We start from the raw sequence: 23,764 nt of genomic DNA, 5'->3' as shown, positions 1-23,764 counted from the left end.
TAATTTTAATTCATTTTCTCACCTGACGCTATCTTGTGGTTTCAGAAGACTTGGAATAGAGTCATATGGAGCAGTTTTACACTACTGTAATAGTGTGTTTGCCTGGAAACTCTGCAAAACATCTACTTTTGTGTTCAACAGAATATATATATATATATATATATATATATATATATACATATATATATATATATATATATATATATATATATATATATAACATAAGTTTTGGATGACATGAGGATGAGAAAATGATGATAGGATTTTAATTTTGGGGAAAAAGTCTTCAGCCACTCATTTTGGATGGATGAATGGATTTATAAATTCATGTGTCGTCACCGATTTTGGAGTTTGTATTGTGAAATCTCATGTTACCCCTCTGATACCAAACAGGTCATATGGGGCTGTGGTGTTTTAGTGGCACCATGAATCAAGTGCTAATCAGACTGTTGCAATAATAAACAGTTTGGCAGAACAAAAATGCATCTTCTCATGAGTGCATTGCCCAGATTATGCCATCTCAAGCACAAGTTACTATAAATTCTCATGTAAAAATCTCTCATCTGCCTCATGTAGTGTCAGTTGCTGCAGCAGATGGCCCAGAGCTGATCTGATCACTCTAATGCAGTTTAAAAACACTTGTGTGGCTTTCACAAATCAAGAGCAGGAGGTTACACACTGCCTTAGAAGATGAGGCCATGCTATAATCAGCAGGATTGTTTGTTTGTTTGTTTCAGCAAGATGAACATATTGCTGTTCCACATGGCATGCAACAAGCATGCATGCTGTCAGTTTTGCTTTCTCTCCAGTTTCTCAGTGCTATGAGAGCCGTTGTGTAAGCACACACTGTCTGTCAGTGGAGATATTATGCCAGGGTCAATGAGATTTTAATTTGAAGGACAAAGCACAATAAAGATTTAGGTGAATTGCAGATACACTTGGCTACAGTATGTGATAATTGGACCCACGTTTATTCATTTAAAGGGATAGTTCACCAAAAAATGTAAATTGTTATCATTTACTCACTGTCCACATGTTCCAGACCTCTAAGAAGATATTTTGAAGAATCTTGGTAACCAAAGATTTAACAGTAAATACTATGGAAGTCAACTTTTTAGTCACCAACATTCTTCAAATTATCTTCTTTTTGCATTTGAATCAAGTGGAGGGTGAGTAAATGACGACAAGTTTCATTTGAGGGTGAAATATCTCTTTATTGTTGAACAATAGCCTGTATCCGATTTTTTGGCATGTTTCAGTATTGGTTGTTTAACACAAAACAACTGGGTTTTAAATGCAAATAGGCCTTTAGGAATTCAATTTGACTAATTTTACATACAGTAGGTAAACAGTCTACATGTAAGAAAACAAGCTTCATAGCATGAGTAACTGAACACTGTATAAATCACTCATATTATAATAATCTACTGATCCATTTATATACTTACTATATTAGGAGCTAAATTTCACAAGTGTTTTCTTGCCCATATATAAAGGTCTTCAAGTGTCTTTGTGTTTGAAATGTGCTATATTAATATATTTATTTATAAATACTCTTGCCTTGGCATTACTGTTTCTGTGATGGCTGAATTTCTGTATTCTTTGGAAACCAGTAGTTGTTTAAAAACAGATACAGAACCATACTTAAATTCCACCATGGTAAAGTGATAGTATGAGAAGGTACACATACCATGATTACCACATCAGTGTTTTACCATTGCATAACGTTAAGGCAGTTTACACAGAGCAAAGGGGGTTTTATCAAAGCAACATATAATCGGAGTGTTTTATAGCTTGTTGTGGCATTTACCTCAGTGCTGTCTTGAAAAAAGGACAGCTGGCCCCGCGTCACTAGTCTAAATATAGTTCCTGTGCATTTATTGAGGACAACAGTCTGTTTTCAGGACACACGAGGAGAGTGGAGAGGGCGGGGGGAGATTGGGCAATATTACTTAATGCTTTCGAAAAGATTATTCTGACGAAAACTGTAACGAGGGAGAGATTAGAGAGAAGGGGAGGGTCCTGCGTGCGTAGGGGGCGGTCCGTTCATCCACTCACACACATGTGGTTCAGACGGGGTGATGGAGCGTCCTCGACTGAACCTGATGGACCAAAGACACAAATAGGGGCCGCGCGCGTTGCAGGCGCAACAGACACGGAACGACTGAACGGAGCTAACAGTCCGTTTGACTTTAACCGGAGAAAAGCGAAACCGGACTGACCGCGGAACGAAAGTCACTGAAAACGATTTGAACCGAAGACTTCCTGAACAGAATTACGCGACGATTTATAATGGTAATATGCTTTTTGTAATTCTGTATTAAAGTCCACATGTATTTGTGTAGCCTATAAAAGTATAATCTATATATCTGACAGATGCAAGTTGTATGACTCGTGCTGAACTATAGCATATATATAGACAAATTATAGCCATCCCTGTTGGAAAATCCGTTGTTTTGGGACATGTAGCCTACCAAAAGTTGTATCTGGTGCAAATATGACTTGGACCATCTAGACCAGCTAAAACCAAAACAGCCACTAACTTTATATATATTCCGAAATGTTAACTTTTACCAACTATTTATTTAGGCGTATTATCATGTTTATTCCGCTGATTTCGTTTTTGTTAGTCTTTATTTTTGTACGTGGAAAGGTTGTTAACATATAGCTTTCTATATTATGTAAAAAAAAAAAAAAAATTTTTAAATCTGTAGTAATGTAACAGAACCTGGTGTGTTGAGTAAGGCAGGATCCCATGATGAAAGTGACTCACTGGGACAGGAAGAAGATCAGATTCAATCGCGCGCACGCTGTTCCGCAAAGAGGCCAACACGGGAATTCTGAGAGAAGGCATTTCTAGTTTATATGAAGTAGCTGTTTACTGTTGTTAAAATAAAAACTAGTCTATGTGATGAAATTCACGTGCTGTGTATTTAACTCGGCACGTGAGAACGTTCATTTGTTGATGTCACTTTGCTTAAGGTGCCTATATAGCTAACTGTACACTCCTTAACCTCGTTATTATGCGGTGTCGCAAGAACGTACTGTGCTTTGCCACTGGGAGGTAATGAAGTTACATAACATTGTGTTGTAACTGATCTTACGTAACTGACGGGATATCATTGTGCCCTTTCTGCCAGCAGGTGGAGCCACTGATTCATCCATAACATCTGAGATTGCCCTGAAAACCACATTCACACGCGAATCACAACTTTTAACATCGCAACTGAGAAAAAAACAACAGCAACCACCTTAAGATGTTTGAAGAGTCATCTCAGGAGATGAGGGTGTTAAATGCGACTGCTCCCAGTAGCACAATGTCTTTCACAGATGAAGCTGTGTCCATCCTGACGTCAAGCAGTTTGCTTGCACGCTCGCTACTGGGCCGATCGTCGCCGCTTAAACGCAAAGACACAGGTTCAGAAAACATCACCTCTGTGAGGCGCAAGCGGGAGTTTATTCCTTACGAGAAGAAGGATGAGGGCTACTGGGACAAGCGCAGGAAGAACAACGAAGCCGCAAAGCGCTCTCGTGAGAAACGGCGTGTAAATGACATGGTGCTGGAAAACCGCGTGCTGGCGCTGCTCGAGGAGAACGCCAGGTTACGAGCGGAAATGCTCGCACTGAAATTTCGCTTTGGCCTCATTAAAGATCCCTCGAACGCTTCCATACTTCCGCTCACAACAGGATCCTGCGTCCCACAACCTTCGGCGCCACATTACTACCTTCCACGTGGGGATGGCGCTCACCAATCTGGTCCAGTATTGTCAAATCAGTCCCAAAGCGGACCGCAATCTGGCCGAAGTATCAGAGATACGAGCAGTATGTCAGAAGACTCTGGTTTCTCCACACCCGGTGGGTCCAGTGTTGGTAGTCCCGTCTTCTTTGAGGACAGATTAAGTGACCATGGAAAGTTGTCTCCGCACCAAGCAGATGAACTGGGTTACGAGTCACATCACTCCTCAGCTGATGTTTTAGCAACGGGACACATCACCATGTCATCCAACCGGATGGAGTCAGTGGACAGTATGAAGAGTCTTCCGCACAAGCTTAGGTTTAAGTCTCCAGGCGGTGGCGAATGCGACAACCCCGGAGACCGACAAAGTCCTGTGCTTCCCACAGTGGGCCCTAGGGTTCACAACCTTTTGGGTACAACTGAAGGAGCAGGTTACTGGACACCACAAGACGGAGAAGACACCCGAAAAGTCATGCCACTACAGCAGCAGCAGCAGCAGTACAGGAATTACAGCCACAGTGTGAACCCAAGCGAATCTCAATACCAAGCCGAGAACAGCATGCTCAAATCTCAGCTCAGCTCTCTCAGCGAGGAAGTGGCCCAGCTCAAAAAGCTCTTCTCCGAGCAGTTGCTCACCAAAACAAATTAAGACTTTGTAAAGAGTGCACTCAAACACTGCAGATATTCACAGTCGAATTCATGAACGTCCATAGATTATGAATGGAAAGAACGCAGCATGTGCATCACTACCTCTTCAGACGCGGTCATAACCAAACAGAACTTGCATATCCACCTTATTTTGCAATGCGGAAGTAAGCTATTTTCTATGTATGTGCGAGACTTCTGGTTCATATATAATAGCAAAGTGCAGTAAACAGTAAAACTATTTGCACCACAAACCAGAGTGTTTAAGATTATGATACTAACTAAAAATACAATAAGAGTTACCAGTTTGCAATATCAAGCAGCATAATAGCCTGGAAGCAAATGACTCCGGAAGCCTCAGACATTCAAGTTACAAATGGCCGTGCTCCACTCTTATGTTATTAATAAGGTGGATAATGACTTTTTTCCCCCTTCCTTCAACTTGCATTCAGGGACATGCAAGAGCATTCCAGTGGCATTGACAAATGTCAGCTACAACACCTCACCTCAATTCGTTCAGTTGGTACTTTTGCTTCAAACACTGTGAACTTGCTCAAAAAAACGCCTCAGGCTCCAGTAAAACAATGTCTGCACCCACAGACCTGTCTGCCACTGTAAATTAAAAAGAAAGCATAACATCCTCCGTTGTAACGTCATTCCTTTATTGTGTCAACACTAGTTCAACACTTGTCAGTAAGTGAGAGGAGATGCGATGTAAGCCTGATAGTCTTCACACTGTAATATTCCTCCTGTGGTTTGACAGATTTATGAATGAAGTATAAGTATAAATAGGGTTTTTTTTTTTTTTTCTGCATCATATATCCTGATTAATGCAGTTGAGGAAACACCAGGAAGGGGAAAATAATGTAATTTTCATTATTATCATGAACCAGTAGCAACTCAGCACTGAATGACTGCATTTTTTTTTCATACAGATTACTGACGTTGTCCAGACCAGGATAATATCTAATTGACCTACACTGTTACTTGCATTTTGATGGTAACATTTCTGTTGTCTTGTGAGTTCTTGTGTATCTGTACAGTGAATATACATGACATGTTTGTGTGAATAAATATTTGAACTGTTTGTTTGCCTTTTATTATTAAACTAAAGCTTAATTTGAACAGCTTATTTGCTATCAATCATTTAATACAAATGTTCTAGAGCTAATAATATATAGAGTATACATTTACTTGTCTTGAGGTCTCGCACAGCTAAAACAGTGGTTTCATGTGTTTTTTTTAAACAAATTCCCTCGCATTAAAATCTGAGAACCATCTGTGAATTCTGAATTCCCAGAATAAGCCAGGACAATGTTTTGACATGTACACAAGTGCAATTCTCATGGACCATCACCTCTGCTTAGTATACATGAAGTTTGAACAGAAATATTCAAAGCTCTGGGGGCAATGACTTCTTAGATGTCTCAATATACCAACACAGATGTTATGTTTCTGAGAAAGCAGGTTTGTAATTGAAAACCACATGCAGTGTACCTAATTTAATCCTATTATGTATGTGTTGTTGATTGTTACGTATGTTTACGATATTTCTTGAAAGAATTTCTTTAAAAAAAAAATCTAAAATATATTAAGCATTGACAACAATTAAAGAATTTTTGTAAAAACAAAACTAAATTTCAGAGTTACAAAGAAATGGCAAAGTAACATTGAATTAAACATGAAATTTTGAAATTTAAAAAGCTGAAATAGCATTTTCTTGTAAAATGCATTCCAATAATCTATTTTTAAAACTTTGAAAAATCATTTCAAGTTGAGTACATTCCAATGTGTGTACAGAGTACAGTAAAGAATCCATTGCTCCCTTAAAAAGTTTAATAAATCTTATTTATTTATATATTTGTCACCTACTCTGCATGCTTTTGATTTGAATGATCTTAATCCTTTTCCATTTTCAGTATATATTTTACAGGCCTATAATCCACATTTGTTCTTGCAACACTACCACAATCCACAAGAGGTCAGCAGATCATTTTGTATTTCCAATCAAGTATACGCACTCACACAGTCACGTGCACAGCATTAATAATATAAACCGAATTACATGACACACACAGATTTGCACGACCAAATCACCTGATTCAAGATCAAGTTACACCTTGACATTTCCCTGTACTTCCTTTAGACTAAGAATAAACATCCGACACCAAATATACCTCAGTCCCCTGAGATCTGAGCTCAGCTGAGACCTGTCTGGTGACGTAAGAGCATATAAATAGATGCAAGTCTATTTAAGGAGCTAAACTCTAAAACAAGACAGAGCTTTTCTTGAACAAGCTCTGCAAGCTCTTTAACTTCCACACATTCATGATACACGTCCTTGACATTCCTGTTCCACTAGTCCACTGACCCGCGACTGGCTGATCTCCATCACTCACGCATTCAGTGGAAGGCTTGGCCTGACGTAAGGAAAGTAGCGCGACGGTTGCCATGGAAACCTCTTCCAGCAAACGATGCTGGGCACGTTGGGACGGGTGGGGGGGGGAGGGGGTTGAAGGAGTTGGGGGAGGGGACAGCGGGCCACATCTGAGTTTAAGGTCATCTTTACAATACTACCGTGTCTGTGACTTCAATCAGTAAGGAAAGGGAGACATGTTTTCTTAATTTATATTAGAAAACAAATAATTATCTTGCCAGTCCTTTTTTCCTATTTAGATCAGCACATGGGGGATTCTTTACAAAAGCTGTCAAGAAAATTCCCAGGTCATATTTCACTGTAAAATAAAACAAAACAAAACAAAACAAATAGTTGTATTTATTTATTTATTTATTTATTTAGTACCATCAATGTAATTTTTATTATCATAGGGCTTATTATTATGATCAATAATAATAATAATAATAATAATAATAATTATTAATAATTATTATTATTATTATTATTATTATTATTATTATATTCTCATTATCATCAATGTTAAAATATCTGTTAAGTACTATTTGCTAAATTTCCTGTTTGTTTGTTTTTTCTGTTGAATTTAAAAATAATTTAAGTATTGATAAGTATTGATTTATTGCTACATCATGCATGGTATTACAGTCATTTTAATCATCATTGAAAAAAATAAAATAAAATCCTATATATAGTTTCCTAAACACAGTAAAAAAAATGTCAATACATAGTAAAATGCAAAAGTAAAATGTCAAGATGCATTACAGTAATTATGGGTAATAACTGAGGGTAAATGTACTTTAATGTCTGAAAAATAGTGCTGCAAAGTATCTTAATGCTTGTCTAAATGGATTTTATTTTCCTTTGTTTAAAAAATGGGGGTGAAATATGACTGAGACAGTCCTGTGCAAATAACTTGTCCTTAAATACTGTCACTGGGATTCACTCAGACATTAAACAATAAAATCAGCTGGCAAAAACATCATGTGTTTACATGGAAAATTGGGTCAAGGCCTTCACAAGGCACTTGTTTATGCTTGCATTTGTTTAGTAACCACTTAAAAAAAAAAATAATAATCTGGAGAGGGAAATAATTATAAACTGAGAAGGAGAGTGTTACATGCAATAACCGAATACACTTTTATAGGCATATCATAATACACATGTAACCTTAACATCTATTTGTTTTCACCATGTCAGCCTTATTATGAATATGACCGTCCTTCATCTGAAAGTAGGTCTGGCCGACTGACTGATCCCTCCCTGTTATGCGCTCACGTCGCCCCAGGCTTTCGGATGAGGGAGCGAGGGCGGGACAGCGGGCGGGAGGTAGGTGGGGGCAAAAGAGAGAAACAAAACGTGACGAGGCACCCGAAGCGTCCTGTTATGCAACCGCTGACCTACTAACATACATTTCTAAACAGAAGCAGCTAGCGGCAGGATACTGGAGCGCCTCGCCAACACAACACAAGGAGCCGGAGCCAGAGCAAAGACGCACGGGCTGCGCAATCCATGCGTGCTGGACACGGCGTGTAGTGTGTGTGGATCACTTCGCCTTTTTAATCTAGCCACCGAGGCTGATACAAAGAGACTAATAATAGTCGTCGGGAGACTGAAGATATTTTAGATACAAGCACAAAAGCCACAAACGGTATGTTTGCTTATTTGCTTATTGATGCACGCTCACACTAATACAACTGCATTGGAGATGCTTGTGTTTCTGGCGTGATCTTGCGGACATTTTTACGCGGTTATGAAATGAAGTGACTGCAATTAATCCAAGGATGATATTTGAAATGCAACGGCTCCTGTTCACTCACAGATAAGGGTTTAGTTTATTTTTGTTTACGCATGCTCATTACAGATTCGGATGTTACTCAATGTGCATGTTCGCAATGTTAAGGCGAGGCCAGGACCCCTCGTGATTGTTAGCACTTGATGCCCGTAAAATGTATTTATGTTTCTACACAAATTAATTCACCATGCACAACAGTTTTCTGTATGCATAATAATATATAATAATAATACTACAACATTTCAACATTAGAAAATACATTAATAAACATGAAACTGATTGCGCCATGTGAAGATTAGTCAGTACATTAATAAACATGAAACTGGGTTACAGAAAGTCCAGTCGGGCGTAGCACTTGTTACGATTTTGATTAAAACACTAGCAAACATTATTACTTTATATCGCTGGGAATATATTGATAATAGGTTACCGTTTAATGTTTGCCAATGACGTTTTAATTTAAGTTTTCACAAAGTGTGAAATCCAGTGGGGTTATGAAGTTAATGCGGCAGTTTGGGAGGAAAAATCCCGGACACACTTCTCGCCGTCACGTGTAACCGTGCTCGGTAAAGGTTAACGCGGGTGTTTACGTTTGAAGGCTCGGACCCGTTAACTCTTTCCTGGTATACAGACGCGAACAAACCGACTGGCAATCAAATGTAACTTTGTTGCATGTAAAATGCAATTGTCTAGCAACATGCAGTGCTTGCACAAGTAAATGCGCGTTTACGTTATTGATATCCATCAATATTTTATCTTGGTACACAGTGTGCGAATTATCCATATTTAATATAAAACAAATCTATCTAAATTAAACCTACCGAAACGAAAATAAAATAATATTGAATGCAGTGAATAAATAATTACAGTACATATCAGATACTGAATGAGACTAGTAAGCGATCATTATTATTTAGCGCACTTTTAACTTTAGTCAGCTACTATTAAATTTCGTTTTGTATAATGATGTTGGTCAGATCCCTCAAATGTGCATGCTATTTGTGTATAATGATTGTCAATGAACTTTGCATTGTTATTCTCCTGAACTTCCAGGCAGATGGTTGTAAATTGATTTATTGAGTTCATCTTTGATTGCGTGTTTATACAGTACAATTCACGTGTTGTAATCACGGTGTTTTAAAGTTACAGTTTTTTGCCGTTATGACACACAGTGTATTGTGCTAATAATAGTATAAGTATGTTTCCGATCATAAGATTTTAGATTACAGATTTTAGGTTCAACAAAGTGTAGTGGTAAACAAACATGCACTGTAGGATTCCACAGAAAAGTCATACATGCATGTGGATGTGAGATTGCTTGACAACTTGCAGTTTTCTTCGACTTTATGCAGTCTTTCTTGTTAAGAGTTACATAATGGTGAGAAATGAGAAGTGGCAAATGAAAAATAAATAAATATGCGGGGTCTTTAAGGCATCAGGGGGGCATCAGACAAACCACTTTGTGTGCCAGTGCAGAATGTAGGTCATAAGCCTGAAGAAAACACACCCTCTAGTCTACCAAAAAAGAACAAAGGTTCTGCCAGTTTACAACAAAATCTTGCAAATTGGGACCTGATTCAGCAACAATGCCAAAAAAACAAAAAAACAAATTAGAACACATTAGTAGTGCCAGTTCTTTGAATGTTAAATTGTGGAGATGAATCTTTGTTAATAGATAACAAAAACAGTTAAGTGCATTGTCATTGTTGGTTTACAGTGTTGATTGTGACTAAGTTTATTGTACTCTTTAAACATTAATTCGGTGGATTTCTCATAGTGAAAGAGAAAGGGAGGAGGCGCTTCGTTATTGTGGCAATGTGGCTAACAGGGAGAGGCAAATTACCATTTAGTTTTGTAGGGCAAGAGAGCACATGTGACTGGTGAAACACATGGACTTGGTCAAAGCATTTATTTCTTTCAATAGAGGATGATATGAGTGTGTTTATAGAAAGATTTGGCCTGGAACTCCTCCTGCTTGTCCAAGGCCTGCCCTCCTCCTACTGGAGGAGATAAACCCAGGCGTGGAATCCATGGGAGAAAAAAAATGAGCTCCTAACCCACGTGCCGAATATTAAATTCTGCCCCAGGGTCAATTACATGGCCACAATGAAATCCAGCACCCCCCGCCTTCACCCATTATTTCCATTACCAAAACGGCTGTAAAGCAACACATGAAACATTTGAGCTGAATTATAGTTTCCAGGCCTCGCCCAAGTTAAGACTATAGTGGGACAGACATGCTATTTCTTCCCCAATGAAAGCTTACATGCACAAATATAACCCATATCCTATATATAAGGCAAGTGAAATTGGGTTTTATTGTCTTATAACAGTTTTAAGCTTTACTAATTGTAGGTCATCCAGTGAAGTCAATTATTAGGAATTAATTCTTTAATCCATGTGCCACATGATAATCAATAAATGGCAGTTTTGAATAACAGAGACACAGGTGTGTCATGTCAGATTCTTTAAGATGGTTTGGCTGTTGGTGTCTCGATGCTTAAGATTTGATAATTAGTTGAATTGTTGCTAATGCGATGAGATAAATCCATTATTAATGACTCATGGGTGTGGTTGACAGGCTAAATAACTCATCCACTAACTGTTTTTATTAATAGCTTCTTCCCTTTCCTCCATTATAAAGGAAGAGATTAAATGAAAGAGACACAGTATTTATAATAATTAGAATTTTATATTTATTTCTGTTTTTAAAACTGTATTAAGTCAATAATAATGACTTGCATTTGTGAATAATCTGCAATGATTCACTGAGAAAATGAGTTCGAGTCTGATTGATTCACTCCAACAATCCTGTGTTGAAATCAGTCTGATTCAGCAGATGGTTTTAATGAATCACTAAAAAGAACTATGAATCAAGCGATTTGTTCACAAATTCGACAGTAAACCCAAGGATAACTCTGAATACTATGCCAGTATTAATACATTTGTTTAAATTTGATTCAGTCTTCTCGGTTTTCTCAGATAATTGGGAAATTGGTGCTGATCCTTGATGTGGCTTTTGTTTTTTGTCATTGTTTGGTTGTCTTGGAAAGCTCCTCTGTGTTTGTGTAACTGGCGTTCAACAAACTGACTGCAACTGCTTTTCCCTGCATTCTCTTTTTTTTTACTCCTCTTCATTCCATTTATCCTCAATCTTTCCCTCACCTGTCTATTCTTAGCAAACACTTTAATTCCCTTGCCCTTTCTGCCTCTATCTCTCTCTCTCTCTCTCTCTCTCTCTCTCGTGATGCCTGTTGCACTCCTGACCTATATTTGAGCACAAAGGGGAAAAAGTTTTTTTTTTCCCTTGCTAGTGGCCCAGTTTCTAGGTCAGTGGGTCATTCAGGGAGTCTCTTTTAGTTTTGTGCCTCACCTAAATGACTGTTGATTCTCCCTGTTTACCCATTTAACATTATTTGCATTTCATTAAAATTGTACTTTACTGACTTATTCCATTCATTGCATCCACTAATAAAGGGAGGAAAATGTCAGTTTTGGCCATATTAATTCCTGCGTGCTACCAGACTAAAGCAGAAAGTGTTGATTGAAGCCATCAGAAGAGGATTAAGCGGTCTGTAGTTATGTAATGCTGCCTCAGATGTCTGGGATAAAAATAACATAACCCATTAAAAGGGTGGCCAGATCATGGGATTACACTGTGTTCATCTGCCTAATTTCATGGCGAGTCATGGTGCTGTTTTAGATCTGTAAGTATAGTCTAAGAGACTAAGAGTCTCTTTTACTGTTGCTCTCCTTATAAATATAGGAATGCTTTTACTCTCAGTAGTGAAACAGAAACAGAAACAGTTACCACCCCTGGATCTGAACTCATGTTGATGGAATTTTCCCCTTCTCCCCTTTTTCCAGATATGCCTGACCTATATTGCAAAGCTCTCAATCAGATCATAAAACCTGACTTGGTTTTTGCCTGACCTCGGGTTTTATGCCATTATAGTAATTGTTGTTATAAGGGTTTTTTTAGCTTCTCTTTGTTTTTCATCTAAAGCATGCTTCTTTCGAAAGTTCTCCTCGAAAGCCTTAATGAATAGTCATTAACAAGTGTTAATGTTTTTTAATTCATTTCGGGCCCCATTGCATATTGGGGCATCAGACTGTTTGGACTGTGCAGCCAAAGAGGAGATGTGTTGTAACATTTGATGGTAATGTATCAAAAGCCGAAACCTCTTGCACTGGTTCCCTCAGAGCAGATGATGTAATACAGGATTAGGTTTCAAAATGTTACAACAAATCATGTGTTCATTGCTAATGTTTACCATGTGTGTAGTCCTGTTTACAGAACAGAATTCTGTAGAAAGGGTGATGTTACTTGTGTCAGAATGAGGAAACTCTGTTTTTAGGTAATGTCTGTTTAGATGTAGGTCCCCTGACAAAGAAAATGTGCAGCTTGGGAAATTGCTGATAGCGTTCTTAACCTCTTTTCCTTTGCATCATGAGAGTCTAATGTCTAGCCAGAGACTAAAGGTCAAGGGTTGCAGACAGACAAATCAATAGCTGGGTTAGCAGGTCAGATGGTGGTTGCCGGGAAACCGAAAACATTCTGTGGTTGTCAGGGTTGAGTAGATGAAGCAAGGGGATACGACAAAGACACGATTGAACATTCCACTTCTAAATCTTCTGATTACCCAGCCACGCAGAGAAGCATGGAGAGTTTCATTAAAAATGAAAAAGCACAACAAATTAATAGATTTCTTTGAAGTGCCTAAAGGCAAACTGTGTTTTGCTTTAGCTTTAGAGGATTAACAAATCTGTCTTTCTTTTCTCTTTTATCTTTCCAGCCTTTCATCGAACAGCCAGCTGGAGGCTTTGGGAGCAGCAGCACCCCTCCCCAAGAGGCTGACAAGCTGGGGCAGACCGAGTGACCTATATCCTCCAACACGCCCAAGGCACTGGGACACATCTCTGTCGGCTTGATAGAGCCATTACATAAAGGAATAAAAGTGAAAACAAAGAAAAGGGGTCAGAATCCTTTACACAAGTTTGGTCACATTTTCTGTACTTCAGGACTTTATTGGCCCTCTTTCATTCCCCGGTTTGGCTTTGAGAGACATTGTGCGCAAAATAGCCAGAAGAGTTTACTCGCCAAGGAATACTTCAGGTTTGTTAAAAGCAGGAGACTCATAAAGAGGTGCAACTGTTCTTGCTCTTCTTATATTTGCTTGAGCTTCACATCAACAAAATCAATGAGGTTCAGTTTTCCAGAAACTAAAATATCTCATAAAGTCTTTGCTGATCCAGCTACTTAGCTGAAGACCACTGTTTGTTGGGATATTATACAGGAATTCCCATAGCCACCTTTACCCCATCCCTGTTTCTTCATTTATTTCCATTACCAGTGGTGAAGCCAAGGTTCCAAACTGGCTCCCATTAAGGAACAATGGAGAGTGTGAGCTTACAAATCTCAACAAATTCCAGTGCAAGCAAAACATTAAAGAACACAGAAAGCATTCTGGACTACAGTGATCTTGTCCATTCACCTCAAAGCAACATTCGCCAGAGCCGCCTTCTCAAATCAAAGCCAAACATGAGCTGTCGACGCAAGCGTGAGTTCATCTCAGATGAGAAAAAGGATGCATCCTATTGGGAAAAGCGACGCAAGAACAACGAGGCAGCCAAGCGTTCCCGGGAGAAACGACGCTTTAATGACATGATCCTAGAGAACAGAGTTATGGCACTGAACGATGAGAATGTTCGCCTGAAAACTGAGCTTTTACAGCTTAAGCTTAGGTTTGGTCTGATAAGTACAGCCTCCTACATGGAAAAGAGTCAGCAGATCGGTGGAGCAGTCAATGGAACTTCTGAGGAAAACTCATCTTCCTCTAGCACCAGTCTCTTCTACCCTAATGGTTACTCCAGTGTTTCACAGATGATGATAAACTCTGATTCTTCTGAAACGGAGCAGTCTGTTCGAGGGGAAGGGCATGTGAATTTGGCAAAGTACTCCCCACGAGGTTCCCTCTCTGATATGTCTGATGGCTCCTCTCGGGACAGCCCAGAGCCATTCGTGTATGACATCAAGCAGGAAGGGATGGGTCTAGATATGGACATTGTCAATAGCACTGCCACACAGTTCATGTTAAACATTCATTCTAGATTGCCTGCAGTACTTCACCAACACACTTTTGAGCAAGGTTATTCAGCCAACCAACAGAAGGAGCGACGCCACGAGACCACTGCAAGTCCAGTCATCCCACAATCTACTCAAAGAAGTGTTATCCTATTCCGTTCAAGCAGTGCCTCATATCCTGTGGAAACTCAGGAAATGATTCCTAAAGAACAGCAGAACCTCAATCAGCCTACAGAGGGACCAATTGGAAGTCCCAAAAGCTTGGCAGAGGTGTCTAAACGGCTAGAGAGAAAAACTTTGGACTCTCCACCTTATGACTACCCAGATGGGGAAGCAGCCGAAAGGCAAGCTTACATTGCTCAGCGACAGACCCCCAGGGTTGATTCTGCTGCCCCAGATCTTTTAATTAGACCAGAGGAGGAAGATGAATCACAGATGAACCACTGTTCTAATGGCACCCTGGAGAATGATGATCCACCAGTGCTGACCTATGAAGGAAGCTTGAGACACGAAGAGTACTACGAGGCTCATTCAGGAAAGGACACTTCCTCAAGTGACGGGGATCCCCGCTCCTCTGATAAAGAGGGCTCCACCGATGATGAGTCTCCCTCTTCATCTTGCTCCGATACAGGCAGCTACCACCCTCACATATTCGTGACCCAGAGCTCCTTCTCACCAAGCCAATGCAAAGATGGCCAAGCAGAAATCAAAGGCACTGCCCTACCCCACAAATTGAGACTCAAGCACAGAGCTCAGAGTGGAAGAGCATCATCTCAAGACTCGCCAACGACGCCACCTGCTAACTTCCAGCCATTACCTCAGCATCCTTACCTTTCCTTGTCTCAACCTGGCGGTCAGTCGAGTCCTGGGTTTTGCAAGCAGGACACCTTGGCTGGCAGCACTGAATGTGGGAAGAAGGAATCCAGTATGCGTAACAGTCGCAACAAGAGACATGACTGAACGTAAAACTGTGGGACTCACTTGGGTCTTGATATAAAGCCCCAAGAGACTTTTTATAAACCCTTCTTGAGGTCCTACCTTGATCTTGTACGCTTCACCCATTCCCTGTTCAAATGCCAAGGGATAAGAGAAGTGGACTACTCCATTGTATTTGCATTGTACCATAATGTATATATACTTACATTTTGTTGGTTTGGTTTGTTTGTTTAACCTCCTCTTAAGGTTACAGCAGCACTTTTATAACAGAATGAAATAGGATGACATGCTGTTGATCACATTTACCCATAGTTCCCATGCTGCAACAAGATGTCAAAGTGTACATTCAATTCAAAAGCAATACCTACCATATGTGAGGCATGGTAATGGATTCATATTTGTAAATAGGCAACTTCAAGTGCCCCTTTTTTTAGTTTTTGGCCACACCTTAACAGAACATTTGCAGGTGGCTATGCACCACATTTAGACATACCAAACACCGGAAGATTCAGGGAATATTTCCCTTGACCAAAGAAACATGGCTTTAAGTTCATACCTCTTTCTGCTCCCTACCTCTATCTGCTTTTCTAACTAGTGCTCCCCATCACTTTTCCCACATTAAACAGCCTAGCCACTCCTCCTTGATCAGGCACTTGGTTTGTATGTATAAAATGTGATATTATATAAGAATATATTTTAAGAAAGTTTACATGAAAAAAAAAAAAATAGGGAGTTATGTGACTAATGATTTGGTCCTTGTCAAAAAAATACTGTACAATATCAGTGTGTTTGTTGTTTTAGATGCCACTTAATATAAACTCTTTTTTTAACTTTAATTTGCAATTAAATATTTTTTTAGAAACTGTCCTTTTATAGGAAAATTTCAAAATGCCCCAAAGCCTTTACAGATACATTAGCAGGTTGATGTAAGCTTAATGTCATAGATACTAAAATGTGTTTTCATTGCAGTTATAACTCATTGTCTGGTCTTGAAACACTACTTGGCGTTTAGCGCAAAATGTCTTTTCCAGATAATGTTTACAATTTTAAACCTACCCTAAAAGTACATATCTTGCTTCCCTTTTATGTAGCCTCCATGTTTATAGTTTTCCTTATACACCAGCTGATGTAAAAACATTGATTTTCTTCATAACCTGTTACAGAAAGAACAGGAAAAATTAATTTAAAAATGTTGTTTTGTTTTGTTTTTTAAACTTTTCAAAGAATGCTTGTACATTTTTCAGGTGTAGCTCAATTTAGTCACAACCCCCCTTTTGTATTTTTCAAAACAAGTCTACGTCACGTTAACTTATGGCACTTGTGTATAAATGTTAAATATTTTTACTCACAACACTGTATTGTGAACTGTTATGGGGGCCAAGTGTTGTCCTGTTTATCACTAGCTGCATCTTTACTTTCCGTTTACTGTGATTTTGTAATTGCTCACCACAATGTCACCTATCCCCTTTCGTCCTTTCAGTGTGTTTTAAACTGAGTGACGTTTGATGTTTTTATTTTCTTATGGTTTTATCAAAACAAAAGTGGGAAAAAAACGAGCGAGGCTTGTTTGGTGTTATTGAGTAGACCGTGGCACTGTTGTTCTGTTGCTCTGTTTTGAAATAACTGCATATTGTAAAAAAAAAAAAAAAAAACTAATATTCAGTGCTAGGGTTGGGTGCATTTCAAAAATTCAACAAAAAATAAAAAACCATGTTGCATTATTCATGCATTCGTCTTTCTTTAATACTTCATCCACCTATGTAATTATATGCCGCAGTTATGTAATTAGATTTCACGACATGCAATTATAGCCTTATTGAATCAAATTTATTGACATCAGATTAAAAAACTTTAAAAAAACAATATCACTCAAGAAGAATTGACACACTGTCTAAAAAGAATTTCACTCAAGCTGAAAGAGATTAGTGAACAAAGGCAAGAATAAACAGCCTATATCGTCTGTCTTAATCTGGTTTAACATTACAAAAGGGCAGAAGTGTTGAATATCTTGGTCTGGCCTATCATGAGATACTGACACACTGACACACATCAGTCAAGCTTTACGGCAGGCTTACTTTACTTACGTAACTGACCTAGTTACTCAGTGTACTGCTTAAACTAGTAACACGCTACACAGTAGTGTTCAACGAACTGTTATGTACACATTATACATTGACAGTCACTCATAATTTAACATGATATCTGGAACACAATGTGCATATTTGAGAATAGCGCTGCATAAACAAACACAAACAATGTAGTCAAACAGGATACAATCTGTTCCTTTCTCTTTGTGATTGTATTTACCAGTAGAGACTACAAATTAAACCCTTATTTATATAGTTCCTTCATGGTTCTCATTGTGTAGATATGCATGTACGGAACAGCATGTCCTGCTGATTAGGACATGCACAGGTCAGCAGATCTTTCAGGTGTTTTTAGTTTTAATGCCACACAAGTAGGCCAAAACCAAATCCATGGTGAGTTTAAAGTCTAGACATACCAAGAACAAAATAGCCCCACTTTTATGCAGATCTCTTCCACGCTCCAATAAGGATGGATCGAGCCTTAAATATATTTCTACTATGTGTTGAAATGTATTAATGTGTTAAATGTTTTTAATAACCAAGTTACTTATATTTCATATAAAAGAAATCCATCTATATATGTCTATATATCTATCTATATATCCTATATGTCTATATCTATATATCAACATCCACCAAACAACTAAAATATCTTATTCTTGAGACCTGCTTTAGTTTAGCTGAATGAAACGAACATACAATGCCTGAAATATCAAATCGAACAGGTCTCGTCGACTTGTGTCCTTTGAATCTTTTGTCCTTGAATAAAACCAAAGCCCTTGTTCTGATTACATTTCAACAAGGAGGATGTTACACAATCTGTGTGTGAGGACACAGAAGCAGACAGACAGGTCCCAAACACAGAGCTGACATAAGAGTCTATTCAATATGAGTCTGGCAGAGAGAGAGAGAGAATACACCGGAACAGAATGAGGGATTGGGCTGAGGGGATTTAGATCTCTCCCGAGGCACCAGACCGTCTGATCGGAAACACCCTGACCAGGTAAACACTACAAACATGCGATGTGACACAACGGAACTAGAGCTCTCTATAATGAGGCCTAAGGTCTGTCTAGAGTTTCAATGCATAATCTATATCCAACTAGAACAGCAAGGCTAGGGAATGTACATTGATATTAAATAGTGATTTTATTTGTGGTGGAAAAAAATTGCCATTGAAATATGCAATCTGGAATGAGCCACTGAGAATATTATTTTTGAGAATTAATATATAATTGTATATACCTTTAGTGTATATACAATATATAAATATATATATATAATATATTTATTTATACATACACTAAAGGTTCAAAGGTTTGGGGTCAGTACTTTTTTTAGCAATATTGTGAAATATTATTACTATTTAAAATAACTGTAATATTCTATTTGAATATATTGTAAAATATCATTTATTTCTACCATCATTACTCCAGTCTTCAGTCACATGATCCTTCAGAAATCATTCTATGCTGATTTGCTGCTTAAGAAACATTTCTGATTATTATTAACATTGATATAATATATATATAATATATATATATATATATATATATATATATAATACATATGTTAATATATTAAAGTGCAAAATATTTTTATAACATTATTAATGTCTTTGCTGTTATTTTTGATCAGCTGAATTGAATCAAAATCTACAAACAATGGCCAAAAATATATTGCTTACATATGTTAATATATTAAAGTGCAAAATATATCTAATATATAAATATAGAATTATATAGAATTATAAATCTATATAAAGGTTTAAACAAATGTATTTGTTACAAAATTAGATTTAGCATATATATATATATATATATATATTAGTTATATTACAAATATATAGATTTATAGCATATATATATACACACAGTATAATACAGGTTATAAAAATATAGTAATTTATATGAAAACTAACCACCCAAATTGTAAACTATTTTTAAAAAAACAGGCTATTTATTTGTTTCATTAAAGCCTATATTGCAGGGAATCATGTTGATAAATATTAATAAATATTGTTGACAATTATTAACCCAACTTATTAACCCAACTAGTTAATATGGGCAATGAAAGAGATATGTGCCACTAAAGTGAGCTGAGTGAAGTTGCCTCATAACTACATAAATTCTATTAATAACAACCTCTATTTTTGAAGTCAGTGTCGTGACGTTTTGGGAGCTTTGAAACACCATTACAATGGCTGCCGCAGTGCTGGTGGAGAGGTACAGCTAATGATCCCCAAACAACAGTGGTAATAGTAGCACAGTCCCATGGATTCAGCTTCCCCTATGTACCCCTTTTTGTGACTGGAGCGCATAGAGGCTTGCATAAGCAGGTCAGTTGAAAAGTAGGTCAGCGCTGAAGGGAGGGAGGAATGAGAGAGAGATGGTGATGGACATAGAAGTGAAAGTATTGAGAGAAAAACAGAAAAGAGAGAGTGAGAGGCCTGTCCTGTAGAGGAAAGCTCAGGGAAAACAGGCTTCTCAGGTTACCTGGCTTGTTTCGAACTGCCAAGAGCATTGGGTCAACAGATCAGGCCACTGCTGCATGTGTGTGTGCCATTGCACAAAGGAAATATTGTGCATTTGGATTTTGGCCCATTGCGAGCTTTCCTTCACATGGACAGGTCTGCAGAAACACCATCTGCCCTCTGCAATCACAGTCAATAAAAGGCAACATTAAAATAAAGCAGTAACACTTAGTTAACTACTTTAGTTCACATGAATTAAGAATGAACATGTTCATGTTAATGTCATCATTTATTAATGCATTATTAAAATCAAAAGTTGTGCTTGTTAAAATTAGTTAATGCACTGTGAATTAACATGAACAAACAATGAACTGGATTTTTAAAGATTAAATGCTGTAATAAATGTACTATTCATGGTTCATTCATGTTAGTTACTAACATAACTAACATTAACTAATGAAACCTTATTGTAATGTGTTACCAATATAACTGTTTTTAAATTATTAATTCTAGTAGCATACTTATTGGCACAGAAAGCTTGGTCTGCTGAGTCTGTCATTTTCAAAATCATAAAATAAACACCTTTATGTGCTGTAGATCTAGACTAAACTAATCAGCTGTATTTTTATGCAACTCTACACTGTATTATTGTAGCTTGATTTACTATGCTATTTCATTCTTTCTACTTTAAAATTTCACTTTTAATTCAACATGTTTACTGAAATAAATTACTTTGAAACAATTTTCACTCAGAAACAAAAAAATAAAACACTAATAAATATTTTGAAGTAGAAAGACTGAATTAGTATTGTCTTGTAAACATAAACACTAAACCAGAATTTTCTTACAAACAAAATCCCAATTCCCTAAAATCATTACAGTGTACTTGCCATTTCTTTATAATCATTTGTGAAATTCCTTAGCAATTTCTGATTGAAAATTGTTTCAAAGTAAATCCTTAGCCAGTTAGTTTTTTTTTTTTTGAGTGTGTGTAAAACCAAACTGAATAATGCACATAAACGATCATTTGAAATTAGTTAGAATCATTAATTTATATAGTCATCTAATAACAATGCATATTTAAACTTAGTGTCACTCAAACAGTAGAGTCTTGCAAAAGTCACTGGACCTTGTATCCAATGTAAGTCACTCTGGATAAAAGCATTCTAGTGCTCCTGTAGCTCAAGTGGTAGATAGCCTGAATGCACTGTAAGTTGCTTTGTAATTGTATATTTATTAAAACTTAAACATTTGCATATGGTTTGATGTGCACCTTGTATCCAATGTAAGTCACTCTGGATAAAAGCATCCGCCAAATGCTTACATGTAATTGTATATTTATTAAAACTTAAACATTTGCATATGGTTTGCATGTGGTTAACGGTTATTTATGTGTTTGCACAATGCATGTTAACATAATTTCACTTTCTCCATCTATTTACATTTATTATATTATATTATATTTTACAAAGAAAAAAAAAAATATATATATATATATATATACTGCTTTAAAAAATCACATTTAATTTAATACTTGCTACTTGCCATTTCTTTATAATTATTTGTGACATTTACAAGCAACTTCTGAGTGAAAATGTATTTATTTATTTATTTCAATGCATGTAAATGTCCAAAATTAAAATTATAGTACTCTATTAGTTTTGGTTTTGGGCCAGTACGTTTTTGAAACTCTTCAAAGTAACTAGGACAAAATGTAGTTATGTAACTAGAACAAAAAAGCAGAAAACAAAAGTGTTTCAGCTGCTGCAGGGTTTTCTCCACCCACACAGACAAACACACACACACACACACTCATGTCATCATGAACACACAGGGCTCACCTGTTTGATGTTTTTTTACTCCACAAACCATGACCAAAATCATATTATTCCTATTACTAACAATTGCCAACCATTAATCATTTATGTTGAATCATTAATGCAGGATATGCCACAAATGTGTGTCACAGAGCCCAAGGGGTCAAGGTTTGTTTGGTTTTCATGGCGCAGTTTTATCTATTGACATTTAGAAGCATCTGTGTATTTTGAAGAAATAATATTATGTTTATTAAAATTTTATTTATATAACAAAACAAAAATATGATAATATACTGGAAAATATAATGCAATATATGAATACATTTCAATTTATAGTATAGTAGTAATTATATTTTTCAGTATTCTACAATATATGAAAGTAAGATGTGGCTATGGTATATAAAAATACTGTATATAAGCATGTGCACATATATACAGTATACACAGTATATCACAATATATATTTTCCTCATAACTGTGTACATATATTACACGTACATAACATCTATATATTATGCATTGCATTACTGAACATATAATTAAATTACATGCATATTATATAAGTAGATATATAGTCATTTTTTCGGTATTATTCTATATATTGTAATATAAACACAATGTATTATTCAGTATATATTCAATATATATTAAATAATTTAATATATTGATCATTGATATACAAGATAATATATTTACTTTGTCCGGTTCTTTTTGCAGAGCTCTTAAAAACTTGAAACACATTTTCTCTGATATAAAACATTTGCATGTTATTTTGTTTTAGAACAGGGAAAATATTTACTGGATGTTGCAGATGGATTTATATGTAACATTAATTAGTGATTAACCAGAAACTGGTTAAGCTGGTTTAACTGATCCTGTTCTAGATTTGTCATATTAAATACAGACATTTCACTGTCAGTTTCCAAACACAATGCACTTCGAAATAAAAATCTGTCTCTGCCTGGAAACTGGGCTATAAATACTAATAACAGTTGATAACAGAGATTGAGAGAGAGGAGTTTAATATGAGAAAGGAAAGGGTTTTATGTGTTTGGACATAATTCAAAACAAAAACATGGACTTTATCTCTTCCTGCTTGATTTCCTTCCTGAAGCCAAAAACATTTCCCACCTTCTGTTTTTCACCTTCCTGAGTGTCCTGTGAATTATTGTTAACTTATTTAAAAACATTGTATAAAATGTTTTTAAAAAATATTATTGTTAATAATTTGATATTTCCCCCCTGATCACCATCTTAGAAATTTCGATTTATATGAGATTGTGTCACTGTTACAAACTACTTTGGGTTTCTGCATTCAGGACAATCTTTATTTGCATAATGTAAATGTAAGGCATATTCAGTGTGCATTTAAAAGTTGCATTGAGTGTACCTCAGCTAATAAATAAAACCCTTGCTGTTTTTCCCATTAAGCACTTTTTTTGGTTCTAGCTCAGTTCACTTACTGCAGTAAGTCAATATGCATAAAATGCGAGCAGCTCAGACAGATTGCACAACACAGAGAGTTTTCAGTAATGGTGTGTGTGATTGTCTGTGTTTAACCATGCATGCTGTCTCATAAGAGAACAGAGATCAGCTTATCAGTGGTCTAACTGGCTCTGTGCCCACGCTAGTCTGTGTTCACCAAATATCACTCCAGCTGTTGTTTTAGTTTTCATTTTCCTATTTTTTATCCTGAAATGAGGTCAGGTGGCCCATGTGAGGCAGGGGAAGCATGGATGCCGGACGGAGAGCTTAATGACTTGTTTATCCATGCCTT

The 23,764-nt window shown here is 37.0% G+C and overlaps 2 protein-coding genes across 3 annotated transcripts; both read left to right on the top strand.

The window, feature by feature from the left end:
- Positions 1-2,005: 2,005 nt before the first annotated feature.
- Positions 2,006-5,468, top strand: LOC109049687 (nuclear factor interleukin-3-regulated protein-like). 2 transcript variants are annotated; one of them, XM_019067349.2, is made up of 2 exons: positions 2,006-2,295; positions 3,144-5,468. In XM_019067349.2, the coding sequence occupies exon 2, from the start codon at positions 3,258-3,260 to the stop codon at positions 4,383-4,385; it is 1,128 nt and encodes a 375-aa protein (XP_018922894.1). In that variant the 5' UTR covers positions 2,006-2,295; positions 3,144-3,257; the 3' UTR covers positions 4,386-5,468. The 2 variants fall into 2 exon arrangements, with proteins under 2 accessions (XP_018922894.1, XP_018922893.1); XM_019067348.2 differs by having other exon boundaries at positions 2,017-2,295; positions 3,141-5,468.
- A 2,683-nt stretch (positions 5,469-8,151) lies between these two features.
- On the top strand, positions 8,152-17,331 carry LOC109049686 (nuclear factor interleukin-3-regulated protein-like). Its single transcript, XM_019067347.2, has 2 exons — positions 8,152-8,445; positions 13,386-17,331. The coding sequence occupies exon 2, from the start codon at positions 13,985-13,987 to the stop codon at positions 15,632-15,634; it is 1,650 nt and encodes a 549-aa protein (XP_018922892.1). The 5' UTR covers positions 8,152-8,445; positions 13,386-13,984; the 3' UTR covers positions 15,635-17,331.
- The last annotated feature ends 6,433 nt before the right edge of the window (positions 17,332-23,764 follow it).

The sequence above is a fragment of the Cyprinus carpio genome, chromosome A3 (genome assembly GCF_018340385.1).
Source record: "Cyprinus carpio isolate SPL01 chromosome A3, ASM1834038v1, whole genome shotgun sequence".
Taxonomy (NCBI): Eukaryota; Metazoa; Chordata; class Actinopteri; order Cypriniformes; family Cyprinidae; genus Cyprinus; species Cyprinus carpio.
The sequence above is the reverse complement of the archived record's forward strand: the minus strand, read 5'-3'. Positions and strand labels throughout refer to the sequence as shown.